General features: G+C 41.7%; 1 protein-coding gene across 2 annotated transcripts; it reads right to left on the bottom strand.

The window, feature by feature from the left end:
• Positions 1-4,012: 4,012 nt before the first annotated feature.
• LOC148045303 (oncostatin-M-specific receptor subunit beta-like) lies at positions 4,013-18,091 on the bottom strand. 2 transcript variants are annotated; one of them, XM_087715072.1, is made up of 9 exons: positions 17,953-18,051; positions 17,132-17,411; positions 15,765-15,843; positions 12,573-12,745; positions 11,633-11,792; positions 9,387-9,644; positions 6,496-6,634; positions 5,916-6,064; positions 4,013-4,236 (listed from the first exon to the last, which is right to left on the bottom strand). In XM_087715072.1, the coding sequence occupies exons 3-9, from the start codon at positions 15,832-15,834 to the stop codon at positions 4,187-4,189; spliced, it is 999 nt and encodes a 332-aa protein (XP_087571198.1). In that variant the 5' UTR covers positions 15,835-15,843; positions 17,132-17,411; positions 17,953-18,051; the 3' UTR covers positions 4,013-4,186. The 2 variants fall into 2 exon arrangements, with proteins under 2 accessions (XP_087571198.1, XP_087571197.1); XM_087715071.1 differs by lacking the exon at positions 17,132-17,411 and having other exon boundaries at positions 17,953-18,091.
• Positions 18,092-19,376: the final 1,285 nt, after the last annotated feature.

Genomic DNA, 19,376 nt, shown 5'->3' with positions numbered 1-19,376 from the left:
GAGAAGGAAGTAAGGGGGGAGGGAAGAAAAGGGTATGGAAAAGAAGAAATGAGGGAAGAAAAGAGGGAGGGAAAGATACCTAACCTTTGATCCTTTGATGTTTATAATGATTTGATAGTATGGGAATATCTCGAAATGTAGTTGTATTGTTTTTTACAAGTTATGGATGTTGTATTTTCTTTTTACCAATAAAATCTTAAAAAAAAAAAAAAAAGTATAACTGCTACTGCTATTGCTATTGCTATTTCCGAGCCTCCATTTTGCTGTTAGACACTGCAGGAGGCTGTCACAGCCAAAAACGGAGCTCAGGACTGTGGGGTCCCGGTGTCTTGGGAGTTTGAGGGTTGGGCTGGGCACTTGCCCTCTGCTGCCTAGGGCTCTGGATAGCCTGCACCTCCACCTGAGGGTCCTCTGCATGGCCTAAGAGGGGCAGGAAGGCTCCTCTGGAGGGCAAGGATTTGGCACTCTCCCTGAACTTGCCTTCCTCTGCTGGAGACAATGGATTCCCCCAGCCCCGCCAGGCTGCCACAGGCACTGCCGACAGAGTGATGTCGAGTTGGCCATGACCCCCGGCCACCCCCCCCAAAAGGTCAGATACAACCCTGATGTGGCCCTCCATGAGTTTGACACCCCTGGTCTAGGAGCTCAAAAGCTTTAACCCAGAGAGCTTTATTTTATGTTCACAACCACCACCGTGGGCAGTGGGGTGGGACACTGGTTCAAAGTCATTCTGTGAATTTTGATGGCCAATAAAAGACTTGAATATGGTTCTCTCCAAACCAGTCCTTGATTGATATAAAAATCCACATCTCAATTCACTATGACAAATGGACAATTGGTGCTAAGATCGAGACCACAAATGATGGGGAAGAGGACCAGAAAGCAAAGGGAGCTGCATCAGTCATAGGGTTGAGTTTTCAATGACAGCTTCGTTTTCTTTCTCTGTGGTATAACGATTCTAGGAATTATGCTGCACTTTCTTTCTTTGTCTGTTTTCCATTACAAAATGGTAAGAAACTACCATGTGCAATCATAAAGAAGACTGTGAGAATTGCAAAAAGGAAAGTTTGACTCTCTCTTCTTTGTGGCAACCCCTGAGCAGAGGGGGGTTCCTACTGGTTCGGCCTGGTTTGGATGAACGGTCGTGGTATGCTGGCCTAGGTCGCAGAACCGGCAGCAACCCAGGCTGGCCACATCCCCAAACTGGTTTCTCGGTCGCTGCCATCAGCACCACCATCTTTTTTTTAGTTCTGCACATGCACAGAACAATTTCCATTTCACTGTGCATGCATGTAGAGTGCGCATCCAGCAGGTGCAGTGCGCATTCAGCACATGCACACATAAGCAAACCGGCAGTAACACCAGCTGAAACCCACCCCTGCTGCTCAGATATTGGAACACTGCTATCATGTCTCCCCTAATCCTTCTTTTCATTAAACTAGACATCAGCGAAGTCACCTAAGCCAGCCAGCCGGCCTGGGGTATGCAGCCTACTTCTGTTTTATAACAAAAGATTTTAGCAAGTTGCCTCCCCCACTTCCAATACTCCTGTTATCACTCTGCTGTCCCACTACTACTCCTGTTTCCTGATCTGAAAAAGGCCCAGGGGAGAAGTTCCCTCTTGATGACTTCCTGTGGAATTTAATTGAAACTCAGAAAATCAAGGCGACTCCTGGTTGCTGCCGAAGAAATGCTCCTAGAGTGAAAAACAGGATGTCCACGTTTAACCTTTTGCCCCTTACAAGGGAAATGCAGAAACCACGCACCTCACCCTGGAGAATTTCAACCAAGTGTGCTTTTCCTTAGGAAAAAAAGCTCAGCAAAATGAGCAAAATTAAAGCAAGCCGGTTTAGGTTTAGGGCAGTGATGGCGAACCTATGACACGCATGTCAGTGCTGACACGCGTAGCCATTTCGGGTGACACGCACAGAATTTCATGCGATTCATCCTCGGCTCCTGCATGGCTGCCGAGGATGAAAGAATCTGTGCCCGAGGAACGGGGGGGCGGGACATGTGATCTCCCCTGCCCACACTCACTTACTGTATCGCCGCCGCCCCTTTCTGAGCGCAGGGGCTGCTGGTAAGGCGTGCGTGCCGTGCGCACACAAGTCATCAGTGCGGCGAGGGAGGACCCGCAGGAGAGGAGTGCGGGAACAGTGCGCGCCTCTCTCCAGTCAGGCCGGCACAGAGAGTCTACTCCTGGGACTGTCGATTATGACCGCACCACACTTATCTCAGTTCACGGCAGGGCTGTGGAGTCTGCTGCTTCCAGCTCCACGTCCTCATCAACATGCCGCTCCGGCCCGCCCCCGCTATGAATATTCATATTCTTCGCCCTCGCGTCACTAGGAATATTCATAGCAGGGGCGGGCTGGAGCGGCATGTTGATGAGGACGTGGAGCTGGAAGCAGCCGACTCCACAGCCCTGGTTCACGGCACCCCAAACAAGTTCAATAATATCAAGGGCAACATACGAAATCGACTTATGAACAAAGAAGTTACTAAGCAGGTATGTTAAATAATTTGTTTTTGGTTTATTAAATACAATTATATATTGCAATTATACATTTTTGTAGTTTAAACTATAAATTGCGCAAAATTATGTTTTTGTCGAAGTGACACACAACACGAGTTATGCTCGATTTTTTGCCGATTTTTGACACACCACGCCAAAAAGGTTGCCCATCACTGGTTTAGGGTTAGGTTAAGGGTTAGGTTTAGAGCGTTAGGGTTACGTTTAGCGTTAGGTTAAGGGTTAGCGTTAGGTTTAGGGTTAGATTTAGGGTTAGGTTAAGGGTTAGGTTTAGGGTTAGGTTTAGGGTTAGGTTTGGGGGGTTAGGGTAAGGTATTCACTTTATTTTTACATTTATCGATCACAGCGCGATGTTTTCGTCGCGCTGTGATGACGTCAAATGCGCGCTTTCGTCGAGCGCGATTTTATCGTCCGCGGTTTTGTGGTGGAACCGTTTCATGGTGCTTTATGGCCCTCTCTAAGCAGTTTCCAATATGCTGATATTGGCCCCAACAACCTGGGTTCTCAGATAATGGATTTGCTGTTTATGATAGGATGAACTGTGCCATGATTGAGATTTGGGTTGGAGTATGTCTAAAGGTTAGAGTTTTGGCTGTTTTGCAATTGTAACATAGAAAACTAAATGGTTTTTTAATTAAATAAGACACCTGTAAACGATCACCCCTTCTCATGCAGGATTTATAACGGGGTGGGGAGAGTTGCTATTATTTTATATAGATATTGATGCTTCTCACCTTATTCTCACCAACATTGATCTGCAATAGCAATGATAGGCTTGCATTTATTGGTTTTATCTGCCAAGATAACTGAATGAAAGTAGCATTTAGATCAGTGATGGCGAACCTATGACACGCGTGTCAGTGCTGACACGCGTAGCCATTTCGGGTGACACGCACAGAATTTCATGCGATTCATCCTCGGCTCCTGCACGGCTGCCGAGGATGAAAGAATCTGTGCTGGAGGAACGGGGGGGCGGGACATGTGATCTCCCCTGCCCACACTCACTTACTGTATCGCCGCCGCCCCTTTCTGAGCGCAGGGGCTGCTGGTAAGGCGTGCGTGCCGTGCGCACACAAGTCATCAGCGCGGCGAGGGAGGACCCGCAGGAGAGGAGTGCGGGAACAGTGCGCGCCTCTCTCCAGTCAGGCCGGCACAGAGAGTCTACTCCTGGGACTGTCGGTTATGACCACACCACACTTATCTCAGTTCACGGCAGGGCTGTGGAGTCTGCTGCTTCCAGCTCCACGTCCTCATCAACATGCCGCTCCGGCCCGCCCCCGCTATGAATATTCATATTCTTCGCCCTCGCGTCACTAGGAATATTCATAGCAGGGGCGGGCTGGAGCGGCATGTTGATGAGGACGTGGAGCTGGAAGCAGCCGACTCCACAGCCCTGGTTCACGGCACCCCAAACAAGTTCAATAATATCAAGGGCAACATACGAAATCGACTGATGAACAAAGAAGTTACTAAGCAGGTATGTTAAATAATTTGTTTTTGGTTTATTAAATACAATTATATATTGCAATTATACATTTTTGTAGTTTAAACTATAAATTGCGCAAAATTATGTTTTTGTCGAAGTGACACACAACACGAGTTATGCTTGATTTTTTGCCGATTTTTGACACACCACGCCAAAAAGGTTGCCCATCACTGATTTAGATGATCCACTGATGGTTTACTGCTAATAACAGGACGAACTGGTTGAAAAGAGAAAAATGAAATATATATATATCAATACTTTGGACTATAAAACCAACCAGATAGTTAGCTAGAAAAAGAAAGAAAGAAAGAAAGAAAGAAAGAAGGAAAGAAAGAAAGAAGTGCTTTATCATTCCTGAACATTCCTTCTCTGATATGAAACTACAAAAGATCTTCAGGCATAAAAATAATTATAACCATCTACCAGGCATTATCTATTTTTCTACTTTCATCACTTCAGTTTATTTGGCTTTTACTCCAGATTTGTTTTTTCTTCCTTTCATTCCCATCAGAGAAGTGTGCCCAATTTCCCAACACAGTGGTTGCGATTCCTGAAGACAGGAAAAGAAGGACACAAAAAAATGTATCTTTTTCCTCCTGCAGAAATGAAGAAGGTAATCATAATTTCCCTGGCACGATGGGGCGCAAAGGAATGTGTCAAATCTTAGCCAAATAAATCCAATCTACATTCCATGCTGTGAATGCTTGTCACTTGAACCTTCTGGGTTGACGAATCATCATTAAGGGTGAGAAGCAATAGGAACAAATCCTATTAAAGGAAACCCAAAAGCTGAATCAATAACAGCTTAAAGCAGTGATGGTTAACCTTTTGGCTGCCGTGTGCCCTAATCCTCAAAATGCAATGTGAGCGCTCTCCCCCCCTGATGCATGTGCCCCATCCCGCATCCCGTTTTGGCTTCCAAGTTGGTGCAGGAGGCTTTTCAGGTCCAAAACGGGGCAGGTGGGGAAGTGTCGCACAATCTCCGTGATTTCTCCCCAGCACCCCCAGGCTTTCTCCTCCATTCCTGCCTCCCATGCTTTCCCCGATCTCTGCAGTTTCTCACCAGCGTGCCCAAGCTTTATCCTCCATTCCTGCCATGGAGAGACACCTGCGGAGGATAGAACCTGTGGAGATCGGTGAAGGCCGCACCCCTGTATATGTGCGGCAGAGACCTGAAAACCAGCTGGCCAATGGGAGGCACATGGGTGGTAGAGCTGGGCTGGGGTCATGTCTGACGTGCCCGCAGAGAGGGCTCTGCGTGCCACCTGTGGCACACATGCCATAGGTTCGCCATCACGGGCTTAAAGTAAATCAGGAGGAGAAAGGCAACCAGAGCAGCCCAAGAAAACAGAAATTCTAAATTGCTTAAATCACCCAATGGCATCTTTGGGGGTGAGGGTGACGGCAAGCAACACCCTGCACACAATACCAGAACACAAGCCCTCTCCCTTTCGTACAACTTGTGTGTAAAAAAGAGGCCTCATGACATTATGTCTGTTTTGACCTCACCCGCCTTTTGTGGAAATCCTCGATTCTTCTCCAACATAGTACTCTCCAGATGTGTTATAAATACAACTGCAAAACTGTAACATGTAGGTCATCAGGCTAGGCAACAATGAGCCAAATGTCATGTTTCTTTGCCAGGTTCTCATTTATTCTGCTTTTCTCAACAGCGGAGAGGTGATCAATCTTTATTTATCAATAAGGAAACAACGGGAGAAGAAATAGCATATTCCTGCAATTTTAACTTCTCCAGATCTTTGTTTGCGGGACACCCAATTCTGTTAGCAAGAACCAATCCGTAACATTAATTTTTACTTGACAAAACTATTTCATACTCTTAGACTATGACAATAGAATGAAATACAAAATTTAGTAAAGACAATCAACCCTTACCTATGTGCATTACATTAAAACTAAACTGCTCATGTTTCTGTCCAAGGCAATTTCTGGAGGTTAACTTTACATTGTATAGGAATTGATCGTCCCTCTTGAATGAACAGTTGTTTTTAAACTTTGTACTGCAATATATTTTTGTAGAAGAGCTTTCAAAAAATAGCATGGGAGGGAGAAAAGACAGTGTTATTCCATTTGCAGACAAAAATAATGCAATAAAGAAATTTTCACCTTAGCCTACAAAATCAAGATTTATCCTGAACCAAGATTTATCTCTAAGCCACTATAAATTTCATCTATTTTAAAATAGATAACATAGATCTATTTTAGTACAGGCATACAATAACCTTAAGCAAAATGCCAAGTGTTTTCTCTATACAAGTTAAACATGCAAATAGTCAATTTGTTTTAAGTTCCCTATAGTCACCAGTTTCTTTTATACAACACAGATTTTGTCTCCTGGCATCAAGATCTTCAACATCTCCAAAAATTCCTTTCAAAAATACCCCATAAATCCGGATGCAAGTAGTTCCTTCATATTATCCTTTGGACTGACTTTGACTGATTTGAGAATACTTACACATCAGACAAAATAAACTCCATTGGACAGACTTTCTCAAAGTAATAGGCCGTCTCTACATATCCAGGATCCCAAGTACATCTAATATTAATCATGTCTTCAGTTTCACAGGTTAGATTTTGGGGTTTATCAGGCTGCCCTATTAAGGCAAATTCAGATTCATATGTTATTTTCTTATATATTTCATCTACACAATTGCTTTCCAAACAATCAAGTTGTTCATATTGTTTCCCTCTCCCCACACCTCACCACCAGCAGAAAGTTGGGTAATCATTGGGAACAGGCATTCAATCCCACCCCATCTTTGTCACCTTTATTCAAGGATGTTTCCAATGACATTGGCCCATAAAGATGATAGAGCTCTATAGTTTGCCTGCCCCTGCTTTATTCTGAAAGGGAAATTGGTTCACCCAAGTATTTCATTCATTTTTTTTAATTAAATTTATATTCTGTCTTTTCATCAGGAATTCAGAACAGCATAACAGTGCTTCCTCATCTTGTTTTTATCCAGAATGTCAGGCACAAGCAACCAGAGCCACTTACAAATAGCTAACATCAGCAATTATATTATCTACCACTTATGCTATAAGAATCTCATCAGACTGCTTGCCTTTCCCTGAGAATAACCAGCTAAAGTTTCATGGATCCTGGGGAAAGTTATCCGGTTATGCCGCTTGCAGCTACACAATGACTCCAAGCTGAGTCCTCACTTGACCCCTCCTTCCAGCCTAGAAGGCAGTTTCCCAGCAAGAACTTGGGAAATTGGTTGGTCTGAGAGACTGACACAAAGTTATCCCCTGAGCTTCTGAGATTAGGCTAGAACCTGATTCTTCGTGCTCTGATTGTATTATTTCCACTCAAGAAAGTCACATACTCATCTTCTAACTAATGTTAAATATGTCCAAGATTATCTGCAAGATTATCTGCAATTATCCAAGTGGGGTCACAGTATAAGAAAACTTGATTGTATGTTCCATTCTTTCCTGGTCTTTATGATCTTTTTCCCATTGGGAAAGTGAGAGAATTATCACTGATTTATGGACAGCAAGAAAAAAAAAAGCTCTTTGCAGCTGCAACATCTGGTTAATTATTGCTGACTTCTGCAAAACATAATAGGTTTGGCCTTTATTAATGACGGATGGGAGAACACCTGAAAATCCTAGGATAGTGGAGTAAATTGAGAAGTAGAAAAAACAGAAGGCAGCAGTGAGAATCCACCTCTCTATTGTTGCTAAGGAAAGGGCATGAATATAACCATAAGCGTTCATGCCTAACTCAAGGAAGGAGACCAACTAAAAGGTAGGAAACTAGAAACAGAACAGAATGGCCACTCCATTCTATCCATGTCCCATGGTTTTCTATGTAAAAGGATCACAGCTGCAATATCTTGGTATTGATTATCTAAATTTAAAGGTAGGCAAATGCCCCACTATAGCCTGCTCTCTATTTGTAGACCAGCTCTTTGGGCAAACCAGGGCTATCACTTCTTGTGATAGATGCTGCAGGAAGGAGATGAAGGAAAGGGAACACAAATTGTGATCCTCCCAGTCCTTCCTCCTATGACATCCCCAGCAATTGAAGTCCATTCTGTTGCCAGTCCTAAGTGTTTCTCTCTGTGGAATGGGAAGAAGCAATGTCTCTTTGCCTGGGCTAATGCTGATTTATCTTGGGGGAATGGGCTCTCTCAGCTCTTTCTGGGCCAGATGAAATGGAAGAAAAGGGGCTTTGGAACACCTTTAGGCAACCTTTGAGTCCAAGAAGCATAGAAGTAGCTGGACCGGGGGCTACACATCAGTAATCAATCACCTATTCAGATAGACCTGAAAATCTCCATCCATTCACAATTATTTTATGCATCTTTCTTCCAACCTATTGGCTGCAGGGAACTGATGATCATTAGATCATCAAGCTGCTGGAAGCAACTAGATTACATTTGCTTCCAAAAGCAGCCCCAGGAATTTAATGATCATTCCCTTTTGGCAAGAAAAAACAACCCTAAAACAAAACATTTTTCCCCTGTTTTCTAGAGCTATCTATGGGCCAAGCACACTTTAGGGCAGGGGTGTCAAACTCAAGGCTCACGGCCCGAATCCAGTTGACAGGGTGCTTAGATCTGACCCGTGGGCCCATCCTGGAAACAGTGAAGGATTGGCTCACAGTGGCTCTGCTAGTGAAAACAAACCTCGGGAGAGCCATGTGCGAGTCTCCTGGACTCTGTTTTCAGTCGTGACAGCCTCCTGCAACTCTCTGCTAATGAAAATGGAGCTCAGGAGGGTCGCGCATGGCCCTCTCGAGCTGTGTTTTGGCTGGCAGAGGCACCGTGGGCCAGTCCTTCGCTGTTTCCATTTAAGCACCCTGCAGGCTGGATCTGGCCCTTGGGCCTTGAGTTTGACACCTCTGCTCTAAAGTGTGCTTGGACCATGGATAGCTCTAAAAAACAGAAGTGGGCTGCATTTTCACTGGCATAGGGTTGCAGGAGGCCATTGCGGCCAGAAACGGAGCCTCAATGAGTGATGTCGAACTGGTCACACCCACCCTGACCAAACCCCCTGGCTCCCCAAGATCAAACACAACTCTGATACGTCCCTCAATGAAATTGAGTTTGACACCCCTGCTTTAAGGAATGAAATCTTTCAGTCCTGCAGAAAATTCAGCAAAATCATTTTTGATTTTGAGATTAAAATTCAAAACAGTTCTAGTTAAAATAATCCTGTTCTCTCCAACAGACGAGAACAATGTGGGATTCTGCAAATGTTAATAGGTCATAACTCCCACAACCTCTGTTTGCTGACCATGTTGGCTGGAATTACTATTAAGTGAAGTCCAGGCCCTTTGCAACAACCCAGAATGTTCATAGTGACAAGCAACAAGACTGAAAATTTTCTGCTCACTGGTGAGGTAGAGATAAATGGAACGAGGATCGTTCTTAAAACCACAGGTGAGTTGAAAGCGACCAGGGAATGAAGAGTCAGGCTTTTTAGTAAATAATACTCGTTGCTGGTTTGTCTTCTTGTGTTCTTTGTAAAATGTAAAACTATTTACATGTTCATTTTTCTTCGCAATGCAGCAAAATGTGATGTTTGAACCTCGCTCAAATACTTTGTTTTGAGGGAAGGTGTGACTTTTTTCACCACTGAGAGCATCTGGGCCTGCAGAAAACAACAGAGAAAAAGAAGATTGAATATTCTTCATTTAATTATTTTATTGTTTTATTGTTCACAGGGTTCTTGGAAGATTCTGAACATTTTTCATCAGAAAAATCTCCATTTGAGCAAAGTGCCTTAATCTTCCCTTGGCATTCCGGCAGTTGCCAGTCCCAGAACATCTGGAGGGCACTCAGGTTGGAGAAAACGGTCATAGAGTTAGGTGCTTTTATTTGTTCGCCATATGGCCAACTGGGAGACTGAGTTGAGAGGCAGATGAACTGTTCTAGGCTGTGCATGGCAGAAATAAGATTCAAAATACAGATATAAGTAAGCTATGCTACTTATCAAACCAGGAAGGAGGACTCTTGCACTATCTTTGATCAAATGCTATTATGTCTAGGTAAATGACCCCCAACCTTTTTGGGCATCAGGAATGTGGAGAGAGGTTTTTCCATGGACCAGAGTGAGTGTGGTTTAGTGTGATGCCTGCATCACATGGATGGGCTTCACTTGTTTGTACGATTTCTGGCATGCAATAGACGGATGCTAGTCCATGAAATGGGGGTTAGGGACCCCTGGTCTAGGTTATTGTAGAAACATGCATGAGGACCAGCTGAACTTCAGATACAGTAGCATGTACACAGCGAGGAGTTCTCCATGAGTGGAGAATTCTGATCAGCCCCATGTTCCTTTCCAAGCAGAACATAAACTACACTTGATTTCTATTATCCCAGAATACCGCTAGGTGGATTCTAGTTGAGTGCTATAGGGAAAAACCTGATGGTTTTCCTATGCCCAGAATAGGTGATTTATTAAATCCGTTAAGTCAGCGTAATTACTCACCTACCTTACATTTAAGCATGGACTATAGGCAAATAAATGCCTCTGAAGAAAATCTCCCAGAAGAAAATAGCTTTTGCAATACTTAAAGGACTGTTGCAGTTTATTAAAATGCTCGTTGTTCTCAAGGGGCATTATCAAACCTTCAAAAGCTGTTGTTTTAGTGGTGTGGGGTGGGGCATAAGCCTTGAGCTTCAAATTGCTCAACGTCACCTTACATCACGGGTATCAAACTCGTGACATCATGTTGCCATCACATGATGTATCGCGATGGTTTTCCCTTTGGGGATCTGGGGTAGGCGTGGCCTATGCATGACACATCTGGCTCACAGGCCGCCAGTTTCACACCCCTGCCCTACATACACTGTCCCTTCCTAATAATAAGGTAATTATTTGTGAAGAGTCAAGTGGTGGGATTCAAAATTTCTTACTACCGTTTCTGTGGGCGTGGCTCAGTGGGTGTGGCTTGGTAGGCATGGCAGGTAAAATCTCCATTCCCTCCCCACTCCAGGGGAAGGTTACTGCAAAATCCCCATTTACTCCCGATCAGCTGGGACTCGAAAGGCAGAGAATAAATAGGGGTAGGGGCAGGCAGAGGTGGTATTTATTGGTTCTCCGAATTACTCAAAATTTCCGCTACCGGTTCTCCAGAACTGCTCAGAACTTGCTGAATACTTAAAGGCACTTTTTCAAGAAGTAACTAGACTTTCTTGTTCTTCTTTGAAGATGTTTAGCTTCTCATCCAAGAAGATTCTTCAGTTATGACTGGATGGTGGGGACTGGAAGGATTTATATTCCTTGCTGCCAGCTGGTCATTTGCTAGTTGGTGACCCTGAGGACATAGATAAACCTCCAAATGGCCTTGACTCCTCTCTAAAAGAATGCAAATGACCAACTGTCTGCAAGAAATATAAACCCTTCTTGGATGATAAGCGAAATGTCTTCAAACAAAAACAAGAAAGTCCACTTGCATCTTGAAAAAAAAGCATTTTTGGGACAACCATGACCTGGATGACTGAGAATCTCCACAGATATATTTGTGAAGAGCAACAAAACAACAGGAACAGAAATTGAACATGTCCAAAAAAGGAGAGGTTAGAGAAGCTGCACAATGCAGCACATATTGCTTTTTCCTGGTAATTGGACTTTACCATTTGCTGCTACCCAATCAGTCCATTTACTCCAAATTTGAGAAGATGCCACTATACTCCTTATTCTGGCTTCATGAGTTGCACACTGCAAGGGTACCTCAGAGGTAAACCTCCACTGGTGATGTTGTCTTGACTTATTGGGAACTGTTGTATAATTCACCTAAAAGTACACCATAAGAGAAGCTAATTAAAAAAGGAACCCAAACCAATGAGACAATAAACTTCGGCTCTTTTGATTTCACTCTTTCTGTAAAAGAATAAAGTCCAGTTACTTGCCAGGTTATCTTCCCCAAGCAAAGTCAGCTTAGCCTATACATGTGAACCCAAGGTACACTGGAAAACCTTGCTAGAAATTAGAAGGTTATATCCAAAATAAGACCTCAGTATAACTGCTCCAGCGCTAAAGAACACCCAGTCCCTGATCAAGATGTTTTCCATTTTGTGTTTTCAGAATTTAGTCAAGGTGGGGTTTGCTCACTGGGCATTTGAGGTTTAAAGGTATGCATTTTTTTTAATGATGGCTCCTGGATGCCATGAATTTTATGAGCACAATTTTGGATTCCTGGTGTAAAATTTTATGTACTAGAATGCTTATGGACTTTAGCTAGAGTGGAAGATAAAACTGGTGAATGAATGAATGAATGAATGAATGAATGAATGAATGAATGAATAAATAAATAAATAAATAAATAAATAAATAAATAAATAGACGCTGGACTAGATAGATGGATGCATGGATAAATATAGAAAAATTCATTTGGGTTAGCTACTTACTACAAAATAAGAAGCAGAGGGTTATATGAATAACCCTCACTTTTGATATGTATGCATCTAGTTTGGATTTAGCTTGAACTTTAAAATTTATTCTCACCAAATTGGAATTGGATTCAAGAGGAAGATGATATAAATTCCCAAGCCCTGTTTTTAGAATGATACTTACATTCAAAATAATTCTTTCATTTTCTTCTCTTAAACGAATTTGGATGTTAAAAATAATGTCTATTTGGGAATTGTATGCTTCAGAGTCATCACTAACATCCCATTCCAGGAGCAGTTGCTGATGAGGATTATTTGAGGAAATCCTAAGGTTTCTTGGTTCAAACACCTGATTGCCTGATGGAAAAAATAATGGAAAAATGGAAAAAAAGAATGAGTGATCTAAGTATTTCTCAACCCCAGCAACTTTAAAAATGTAAGGATTTCAATTCCAAGAATTATCCAGCATGGCTGGCTGGGATATTCCAGGCACAAAGTCAACAAATATTAAATTTGCTAAGTTTAAGAAACTCTAATCCAAGACAGGTGAATCTATGAAGTAGTTACATATAACATTTATACAGAAATAACCGGTTTCTTTATAATATTTTCCTTAATGTGAAGATTCAATGTGTGCATGTTAATTTTAATTAATATGCTCTTTAGTTAATAGCCAAGAATTTTGGGGTGGAGGCTCTATGAATCTGATTCAGGTTGAATTCTGGTCTTTTTTCCCACTCGCTGTGTCAGAGTGATAAAACGGGGAGAAAAGATTAAAAGCAATACTTAACAGTATGCATCATGATGGAAGGAAAATACCAACACTTATCATTATCTCCCAAATCCATTCATTCATTTATTCATTTTATATGGCTGCACATCTCAAATTGTTGATTCTGAGTAGCAAACAATCATAAAATCAATTAAAATCAAAGTGCAGTCACAGTAGAAAAAGAAAATTAAGCTGACAAAATGATAATCCACAAATTTCCCCAAAATGCACCTTTTTTTTTAACTTATTCACAGAAATTTCTAGGGAAGCAGTATGTTCTTAGCTTTGGACATGGCATTTATATTTAGGGTGGAGGGATTTGACTTGATTCCACTGTCATCTCCTTCAGACATAAGAGCTGGTTCCCACACTATTTCTTAGAATGGGAGAAGATTCTAGAATATGTTTCTTCAGAGGAAGAGGTAAAACCATAAGCACCATGGGACAACAGTTATGTCACTAACGTTTCCCACAATATTACAGTGTAGTTAATATAGGGGATGGCCTTCAAGGACAAGAGAAAACATGCTAACAAAGCAACAACAGATAAACAGAACTTGAGTCCAAGCCAAGAAATCGCTTTGCACGAACGCCTCAGATAACACTCCTTCCCCAATTCTCATGAAGATAAAAAAGAGGGGAAAGGAAGCATGTTGAAAAATTCAGTTCTAATAAAGGAACTGGTCTCCAAGGTGTCTGTTTCTTTGTCTTATAAGGTTCACATGGAGCCACTCTGGCTTTGACAGACCAAGCAAGTTCACAAGAACTTGTCCTGCACCCTGAAAGTTATCTAGACTCAAAGTTCGGCAACTGAATCATAGCAGACGTGCTTAATGGAGATCCAGTATCGGAGAACTGAATTTCACAGGTCTGAAAAATATGTGGAAGCCAGCAAGAAACACGTGGAGGGCCAGCAAGAGAACAAACTTTGTAGCTACTCTTTGATGAGTCTCAACTATGCACTGGGTGAAGGCCCAACATGGCTTATGTATTATGTTCACTCCCATTGTTGAAAGCAACTTCTCTAAAACTGAGCCCATGCCTGTGAATTCCTTGCTTTGCTCTATTGAGACTTTTGATTTAATTTCATCTTGCCTCTTGCTTTTCCTTTGGACAGATCACCCAAGCAATAGTTTACTGGTTTTGATCTGTTGCCTGGTCAATAGTTTATTGGATGAATACTCTATTAAGATAAGATAATCTTTATTGTCATTTTTTATTGTGGGCACATTGACACACATTAAAAATGAAAATCTGCTGCCTGCTCTCAAACGTGTACACGTAGATAACACATATACAGAAAGAATAGAATACAATAGACTAACAGAGTTGGAAGGGACCTTGGAGGTCTTCTAGTCCAACCCCCTGCTTAAGCAGGAAACCCTATACCACTTCAGACAAATGGATATCCAACATCTTTTTAAAAACGTCCAGTGTTGGAGCATTCACAACCTCTGGAGGCAAGTTGTTCCATTAATTGTTCTAACTGTCAGGAAATTTCTCCTTAGTTCTAAGTTGCTTCTCTCCTTGGTTAGTTTCCATGCATTGCTTCTTGTCCTGCCCTCAGATGCTTTGGAGAATAGCTTGACTCCCTCTTCTTTGTGGCAGCCCAAGATATCGGTATATTGTATGGATATACCAACATCCTTACATATATATATATATTAATCACTGTCCATCATGAATACATAGTGGGACGAGGAAGCTTGAAAAGTCACAAGGTTGATACTGTATGCAACAAAACTGTGACTGAATCTGGATATTCTGCTACCACGAAGCTTCCTCCCGGAAGATAACCAGGAAAACAGGTCATGAAGAGGATGTGTAATGTCCCAGACAATACCGCGGATCCTGCTCAAGCGTTGCATACATGCTATGTCCTGGATAGAAGGAAGTGAACTACCAATAATATTTTCTGCTGTCCTAACCCCTCTCTGCACCGCCTTCCTGTCTGAAGCAGTAATGTTTCCAAACCAGACAGTAATGCAATATGACAGGTTGCGCTTGATTGTCCCTCTATACAAAGTGGTAAGGACAGGGGAAGGAAGATATATTTTTCTCATGCGATGTAGAAAATGCAGGCGCTGCTGTGCTTGCTTCACCAGTGTCTCACTGTAGAACAACTAAGCCATCTTACTCGTTAGCTGCACACCCAGAAATGTGATGCTCCTAACCATCTCCATGGGTTAATCAAAGATATTGTGAAATGATTTTTTCAAAGATTGTTTTATTTCCTGAAACTGTAATAGAACTTAAGCTTGCTCATCTCTGGTCAGTGGCATATTGATATCGTATCATTTACTCTCTGGATGTCAGCTATGGTTCTAACCCACCGGAGACGTGAGGTGTGTATGTGATTCTCTTCTCCCATCCTCAGCTGAATCTAAAATGGACTCAGCCATCATCATGTGCACATCCTCAATCTCCGAGTTAATCATAGCATCAATTAGGACTTCTTTAAGTGAGCGACTACCCTAAATTGTTTTGCACTGGGAATGCTTTGTCATTTGCTACAAAGCTGCTTAAGTTGAGATTCTCCTTTAAACTCAATTCTTTTAGAATTCAGGAATTTAATCGTTCCATTCAAAACACTGTTATCTATACCTTGATTCTGAACCAGACCAAGACATAACGGTATGCAGAGAAGTATCGTGCAAAATATCCAATGGTCCATCTGTTACCCCTGAAAGATACAAGCAGTAACAAAATAGAATTCCTTTTGATGAATCATGTCGTCCAGTTCTTCAGAAATCTCATGCTAATTTTCATACAACTTGAAATAAACATACATCAAAACAGTTGGTGAATTTTATTCAATGGGATGGGCCAGTTCTCATATACGGCTTCCTAACTTATTGGGATATGGTGCTTTATATGCTGATCAGCATTACTGAAAAGTACAGAAAATGTAACCAATTTATCTGGAGGGTATCAGGTTGGGAAAGATTTCTCTAGTATTTTTTTTTTAATTTGCCACTTTAAGATGTGTGGATTGTAGCTGCCAGAATTCCCCAGCATCTACCATATTCATGGTTCTTGACCGCTTTGGGGGTACAATCCATCGAACTCCATGGGACTGTGAAAATATTTTTTTGTTGGAGTGATTGTACATAGCTTCCCCTCACCCATGGACAATTAAAAAAATATTCCTTTAACATGTTCAAACTGACATGAATTTTTTAGTCATTATATTTAATGTAAAATAGAAAAGGCCCCCAGGTAGCTGCTCGAGACTCCAGATTCGGTGCATTATAGTTCAGCTCACTGGATTCATGAAACATCACCTGGTGCTAAAACACATACGTACTGTTGAGTAAGAGGAAAAGATAGCAAATAACTAATCTCAGAAGGGAAGGAAACACAGCAAGTAAATTGAAAGCCACATTAGCAGCAGTTATGATAACAGTTTATATAAAAGTTGTTGATAAGACAAACATCTTAACTTTTGCGTAAGCACAATCTGATGTAAAATAAAGTATCTACATTCAATTTACAAGAGGGAACCATGAGCTTCCTTCCTTAATGAAGAGAACAGCATGCAAAGTTGCAAATGGACCATTACTGGCTAGGGTCCTAATTATACATTATCTCCTCTTAAGATGGCCATCTATATTGCTTCATTTACTTCAAACATGATAAACCAGCCCTTCTCTCATTTTGAGCTGCACAAAATCTTGCCCTTGAGGCATCAATGTGTAATCCATGGACTCTTCCACGCTATCAGAAATCTGTCAAATTCTGGACACACACACTGAATAATCTTAACTGAGTTGGCCTGCTTTTGCAACAGCATGTTCGGCAAGCCCAGCTCACAATGGTTTATTCAATAAGCCATTGTTAATTGTGTGAACCTAGCCTGAGACAACAGGGGATTGTTGAGACAGGACTGCAAAGGAGTAAACTTAAAATGTAGAGACATGCGCTTGACCTAACGGAGAAGGGAGACAAGAGAAAGGAGCATAAATATTTACCAGTTCCAGAGATATTATGTGATCTGAAATAATGAAATTCTCAGCATGGGGTTGACAGGTTATCCTTTTGTGATTCTGGTTCAGGTAGTTCTTGAACCCTCAAACATTCCAAAGTTTTTACTGGAAAAGTAAGTGCCTATTCAATTTTTCCATTACTTCGCTACTGAATATGTTTACAACTTCATTTCTCTGTTTTTAAGGCTGTAAGCCGCCAAGAGTAACCTCACAGGATTGGGGCACTTCCCTTCCGGGCATGCCTGCAAGCCCTGGGCAACAGTGCCTGTTAGGGTGGAGGAAGATGAAGAGCGCTACAGGTGTGCAAAGCATCAAAAAATTGGGGGAAACTAGGGTGAAGGGGGAAGATGAGGTGTATAAGGAGGAGTGGTAAGGGGAGAGAGTAGAAGGGGAAAGGAAGGGGAAGTAGAGTAGAAAATGATGGAGGGAAGACAGAATGTAGAAAGGCGGAGGAGAGAAGGGGAAGAAAGTGTCGGATAAGGTATAAATATGGTGTATGGAGAGCAGAAGAGCCAATAACTGGGTTTTTCTTTTCTTTTCTTTTTCTTTGGTAGTTGATGGTAAGATGAATTGATGTACCGTAAGTACTTAATAATACAACTTGATATGGACTATGTAATAGTATACATGTGATTATATGCTATGAAAATGGAAAATAAAAACTTTTTATGATGGTAAAAAAAATTGGGGGAAACCAGCTTTACAGAATTGCAGCCCCAAAGCAATTCTTTGGCTCCCCTTGATCAGAGCTTCTCAACTTCACCAAACGTTTAAAGAGTTGGAGAAACTCTGCTACAACGTCCTACCTGTCAACGACTTCTTCAGCTTCAACTCGGGCAAACAATCGATACAAACTCAAGGTAAATCTCTCCAAACTTGATTGCAGAAAATACAACTTCAGCAACAGAGTGGTCAACACCTGGGATGCTCTACCCGACTCCGTTGTTACATCCTCAAACCTCCACAGCTTCAACCTTAAACTGTCTTACCGTGGACCTCACCCCATTCTTAAGACGTCTGAAGAGGGGGCGTGCACAGAGCACTTCACACCAAGATAACTAGACACAAGAACATTTTTTTCCCGAACGCCAACACTCTGCTGAACAAATAATTCCCTTAGCGCTGTCAAATCATTAACTAAGGCTGCATCACTATTACTATTTTAGTCTTCTCACTATTCCTATCACCCACTTATGACTGCGTGACTGTAACCGAATATAAAGCTTACGGTTTATATTGATTGTTTCCTGATTGCTTATTTGTACCCTATGACTATCATTAAGTATCGTACCTTATGATTCTTGACAAATGTGCCTTGTTTTTTATGTACACTGAGAACATCTGCACCAAAGACAAATTTCTTGTGTGTCCAATCACACTTGGCCAATAAAGAATTCCATTCCATTCCACTCCATTCTATAAGCCAGTGTTTTTCAACCTTTTTTGTGCAAAGGCACACTTTTTTCATGAAAAAAAATCACGAGGCACACCACCATTAGAAAATGTTAAATTTTTTTAACTCTGTGCCTATATTGACTATATAGAAGGTGTTTTTCCCATAGCACACCTTACACTATGTCACAGCACACTAGTGTGCCGCGGCACAGTGGTTGAAAAACACTGCTATAAGCACACCAGTGTGCCTTCCATTCCTGTCCTACTGTCCCCATTTATTTGTACTCATTTCCCTTGTTCGCTTTTACTTTACTTTACTTTAATAAGATTTGTATGCCGCCCACTCCCTAGGGACTCTGGGCGGCTTACTCTATGATATGATTTCATTTGTGCCTGAACTGATCTTTTACTACAAATCAAGCCTGTTAAAATCTTTAAATCCCATTGCTTTTAAAAAAAAACTTCTGAGGTGAAACAGCATCACTAGATAATTGTACAGCTGGCTTCCCCTAGCAATTCCTATTTCAGAGAAGAGCATTTTGACTCATGTATCAGCATATTTGTGGCATTAAAGACTTAAAGTCACATCTCCCTTGAGACTCGGCTGAACAAGCAAAACCAGATGATTTTTTTAACATCTGTGGATAGTAACAAAATCTATGCAAGACAAGACACTTCCCACATGATACAAAATGTGCTATTAACTCTCCATGAGGTGAAATGGATCCACCAAGTGAAAATGTCGACTGCTGTTAAAGGGAATGGAAAATACCTATTTACATTAGATAGATTTATATCTCTTCTTTTGCCTAGGACAGGGGTGTCAAACTCAAGG

The sequence above is a fragment of the Thamnophis sirtalis genome, unplaced genomic scaffold (genome assembly GCF_051295495.1).
Source record: "Thamnophis sirtalis isolate CommonGarterSnake01/CBP01778 unplaced genomic scaffold, rThaSir2_p1.2 scaffold_5, whole genome shotgun sequence".
Taxonomy (NCBI): domain Eukaryota; kingdom Metazoa; phylum Chordata; class Lepidosauria; order Squamata; family Natricidae; genus Thamnophis; species Thamnophis sirtalis.
The sequence above is the reverse complement of the archived record's forward strand: the minus strand, read 5'-3'. Positions and strand labels throughout refer to the sequence as shown.

Bases quoted from the DNA above. Each gene is read 5' to 3' on its own strand.
- LOC148045303 (XM_087715071.1), bottom strand. From the start codon at position 15,834: ATGGACCATTGGATATTTTGCACGATACTTCTCTGCATACCGTTATGT. The intron at 9,645-11,632 runs GTAAAGTCCAAT...TGTTTTCTGCAG, and splicing joins TGATTGGGTAGCAGCAAATG to GCCCAGATGCTCTCAGTGGT. The intron at 6,065-6,495 runs GTAAGTATTCTC...ATTTTTTGAAAG, and splicing joins GAGTTTATTTTGTCTGATGT to CTCTTCTACAAAAATATATT.